The sequence below is a fragment of the Dromiciops gliroides genome, chromosome 1 (assembly GCF_019393635.1).
Source record: "Dromiciops gliroides isolate mDroGli1 chromosome 1, mDroGli1.pri, whole genome shotgun sequence".
Lineage (NCBI taxonomy): Eukaryota > Metazoa > Chordata > Mammalia > Microbiotheria > Microbiotheriidae > Dromiciops > Dromiciops gliroides.
The window spans coordinates 232,489,552-232,493,840 of NC_057861.1; the positions used below are offsets into that span (position 1 = coordinate 232,489,552).

General features: G+C 40.1%; 1 protein-coding gene across 1 annotated transcript; it reads right to left on the minus strand.

Annotated features, from left to right (window-relative positions):
- Positions 1 to 3,372: 3,372 nt before the first annotated feature.
- LOC122735145 (60S ribosomal protein L10-like) lies at positions 3,373 to 4,014 on the minus strand. The gene has a single exon (XM_043976485.1). It carries the CDS (start codon positions 4,012 to 4,014, stop codon positions 3,373 to 3,375), a length of 642 nt encoding a protein of 213 aa, XP_043832420.1.
- Between the last annotated feature and the right edge of the window lie 275 nt (positions 4,015 to 4,289).

The window sequence follows — 4,289 nt, forward strand, 5'->3', positions numbered from 1 at the left end:
GTTCAAATTCGGCCTCACACATGTACTACCTGTGTGACCCTGGGCAAGTCATTTACTTGTTTGCCTCAGTTTCCTCATCTGTAAAAAATGAACTGGAGAAAGAAATAGCAAACTACTCTAATATCTTTGTCAAGAAAAACCCAAATGGGGTCACAAAGAGTCATACACAACTTATACTGCTGAACAACAACAACCTAATACATATTTATCAACTATTTAATATTAGCAAAGTTATCTGGCATCTAAAGTTCTTCCATGTTTGGCTTCAACCAGCCCTTTCAGAGTGATTTATTTCCTTTTACTTTCTCCTTACACACACTCATCCTACAATATAGCTCATCATATGAAATTCCCCCTCTTATCTTTTTGCCTTTGCACAATTTCCTAAACTTGAAATGTTCTCCTTCCTCACTTCTACCTCTTAAAATCCCTAACTCCTCCCAAAACTTAGCTCAAGTGCCCCCTTCTGTGGAAGGCCTTTGTTAATCCCCTCCCTTCCCTTGTTAGTGTTCTTCCTTTCCTAGCCCTGAAATTACTTTGTGTATTTTTACTACTTACTTCTCTGTGTGCATCTTGTTTTGCCTTATTAGTATGTAAACTTCCTTGAGGAAAAAGTTTCATTTCTTTCTTCATATCCTCTGTGCCTAGCACTGTTTGGCACATAGTAGGCACTTAATAAATGCTTGTTGAATTGAAATGAATGTGTCATGGGTTAGAGATGGTGCAAATCCTATCTTCCCCTGTTGCTTTCATTTTAAGATGTTAAATATACAGTTGGTGAATGAATAACCTCCATCAAATAACTTGAATTAGAATTTTGCTCAAATTTCATTTTAGAAAATCTATGAATTTGATTTCTCTGAGCTTTTAAAAAATTTCCTTTGATTCTGGAGTTTTCCCCTGTATTTCGCTTTCATCAGTTTTAAATATAATGGAGAGTATTCTCAATACCTATTTAATGTTGGTGTAAAAACAGCATAGTGAGGAACAGAGGACCATGGAACTAAAGAGAAAACAAATTAAAATAAAAGCAGTTTAAAAAGTGAAACATGAGTCAAGTTTAAATTCTGGACATCCCCAAGTAAAGCCCTTGAGGAAGTCTCCTTACCCTTTTACTCTTGTAAATTACATAGAGAAATTTATGTTTTTTCCAGGTTGCTTGTGGATTACTCACCTTTTGATTATATGGAATCTGATGGAAAGAAATTGCACAGATCATTAATTATTCACAGCTGAGATAAGTGATTGGTTCATTCTCAGAGGAAGGAACTAAATCAACCATATGATTGTTATTACAGGAGTGGTTAAAGAAGCCCTGGTGGTGTGGTAGTTGCTCTACAGAAAGGAAAACACAAGTTAAGCAATGGGCCTAAAAGTCACATTTGCACAATGCTGTGTTAAATATGAAAACAACTTGAGAGTGATATAGAACTCTTCAGTTACTTATTTTACCTAATAATAAGAGAAATGCAAAGCAGTCAGTAATAAGCCCTTTTTTTCCAAAGCTAGACATAAATCCACAGGAAATATACCAATAGTCTCCCAAGACTAGTTATGCCAAATATTCAGGTGAGTTGCATTTTGAGAACAAATTAAAGTTATGAAATTGTGAGCAAATATCACACTGATTGTCATTCTGGGGGTTGGTGAAGACCACTTTATTTCCTTCTCCTTAGATTGACTCTCAGGGTTTTCTTGCCATGATAACTCAGCATCTTTTGTAAAACTTAACTAGAAATTTTGGAATGGCCTATGCACTTGGCTTTTATCCAGGGCTGGAACTAAGGCAGAGTGATTATTATGCCATTCAGGCTTACCTTAGCAGTTTTGCTTCTTCAGTATTTAAAATGGAAGTTGCCAGAGCAGCATCTAGAAAAGGAAGGTGAAGTTGTGGCAAGAAATGCTGCTCATTGAGAGGTTTATGGAAGACAAATTGCTTTGAACTTGGGGTCAATAAGCTCTATTCATTTGTTTTGTGAACACGAATGAATCAGAGAGAGGGAGAGGGATGGAGACAGAGAGAGAGAGAGACAGAGAGAGAGACATGGGGAGGGGGGCAGAGAGGGGAGAGAGAGATCATTCTGGTTCTATCATCATGCCAAAGAGGCTCAGTTCTTTGCATCTCTTCCCCTGAGAATCCTGATCTTTGGCTTGGAGGTTGTGATGTTGGAGTGTTTCAGCTTGCCTCTTATTGTCAGGGAATTCATTTTCCTAATCCTTTGCTCATTTTTATCCTTTTATCATTCTGTTGGTTGAGAGACACTGCAAATGAAGAATTAATTGGACCCAAAATTGAATGAAATTTGGAAATTGGATTGGATTTCCTTTAGGAAATTGGCCAGTTCTTGAATAACCCCAAACTTCTCCTTGAAACTACAGCCCATCTTTTTAAACACCAGTCTTTTAGTAATGTTGTATGAGTTGTGGAATTCACCAACAGACTGAAATTCAGAATTAAAAGATGACTGGGGAGGCACCTGATGAGTATAAGCAGGCTGCCACATGTTAAAAGTGATATAAAGGCTGCATTAGAGACATATATGACTAGAAAAGAAGATAGGTCAATCATCTGTCAAGAATGAGTGATAATCAATGGACAGCCTATATGCCCCTCACTGGTATTCATACAATGTCAACAGAATACAAGGAAAGCTTCCAGCATATTCCCTGTGTTGAATTTGTGGAAGGATAGTTCATGGAATAGGCAAACAGTGCTTGGTTGTGGTCTACTAGATTGATCTTCTTCAGAAGTGTAGTATTCCTATGGCATAATAATGAACACAAAAAGGAAGGAATGAAACACTTATGATGTCTTGTCCATGGTATATTTTTGATAATTTTTTTCTTGAATTTATCTGAATAGGTGACAGATATAGTATTTTGCATATATCCTTATCTTTGGTTTGATCTTGTTCTATTTTCTTTGGGACTCAAAGATCCATCGCTGAGGTTAATGTTGCTTACAAGATTAAAGGTGTGTTAAGTAGCTATTGTCTATAATTTGCTTGGGAAGGAAGCTTCAGAATGTTGCCTGTAACTTAGAAATTTGATTTAATGGCACAGCTGAACCATATTCTTTTTGATGCTCTCCTTTTTTGCTTCTATTGTAATTACTTGTTCTGGTTCTCCTACATGCTTGACTACTCATCTCATTCACACTCTTCTCTTTCCTCTCCTCCTTTCTTAATGCAAATGTGTTTTCTAAGACTGTCCTTAATCCCTTTTTCTTCTCTACTTTCCTTTGGTGATGGTTTTCACTTATATGGATTGAACTATGGCTTCTTCTTCTTTTTAAATTTTTTTTAAAAGCAGTTATCTAGTTTATTTAGGCATAAGCCTGAGAAAAGTTGATGCCACAGCACAAACTTCTCACTAGTGGAGTGCTCGCCACTTGTCCAAGGGGCCCCGGCGTCTGATATATTTAACCCCACAGCCATCAGGAATGAGCCGCTTCTCAGCTATCATATCCTCAAACTGATCAGCATTGAACTTGGTGAAACCCCACTTCTTGGAGATGTGGATCTTCTGGCGGCCAGGGAACTTGAACTTGGCTCTCCGCAAAGCTTCAATCACATGTTCTTTATTCTGGACCTTGGTTCGAATTGACATGATAACTTGGCCAATGTGTACACGGGCTACAGTGCCCTGGGGCTTCCCAAAGGCGCCCCGCATGCCAGTTTGGAGTCTATCAGCCCCAGCACATGATAACATCTTATTGATGCGGATGACATGAAAAGGATGCAGGCGCACACGGATATGGAAGCCATCCTTGCCACAACTCTTCACCATGTACTTGTTGGCACAGATCCGAGCGGCCTCCAGGGCTTCTGATGACAACTGCTCATATTCATCTGACACCATATGGCCACACAGTGGAAATTCATCCACTTTGGCTTTCTTTCTACCAAGATCGAAGATTCGGATCTTGGCATCAGGAACTCCCCTGCAGAAACGGGACTTTGGGTACGGCTTATTTTTACAGTACCTATAACAGCGGGCGGGACGACGGCCCATGGCGCTGGCACCAGCAGGAACTGGGTCTCGCCGCAGGGAGAGGGACGCAGCACCCGCTGCGTACGCCTTTTATAGGACGCCCGTCTCCACCCCACCCGACCATAGAGTTCCCGGTCCAGGCGTGCCGACGCTCTGGAACTTCCCTCTGACCATAAAGAAGTGAGGCCACTGAGCCTGCGCGCTCGGCCTGGCGGCGCGGACGTTAGCGCCTAAACTATCACGTCTATTTCATAAATTCCAAATCATTATGTGGAGTCCCATTCCCTTTTTTGAGC

Bases quoted from the DNA above. Each gene is read 5' to 3' on its own strand.
- LOC122735145 (XM_043976485.1), bottom strand. From the start codon at position 4,014: ATGGGCCGTCGTCCCGCCCGCTGTTATAGGTACTGTAAAAATAAGCCG.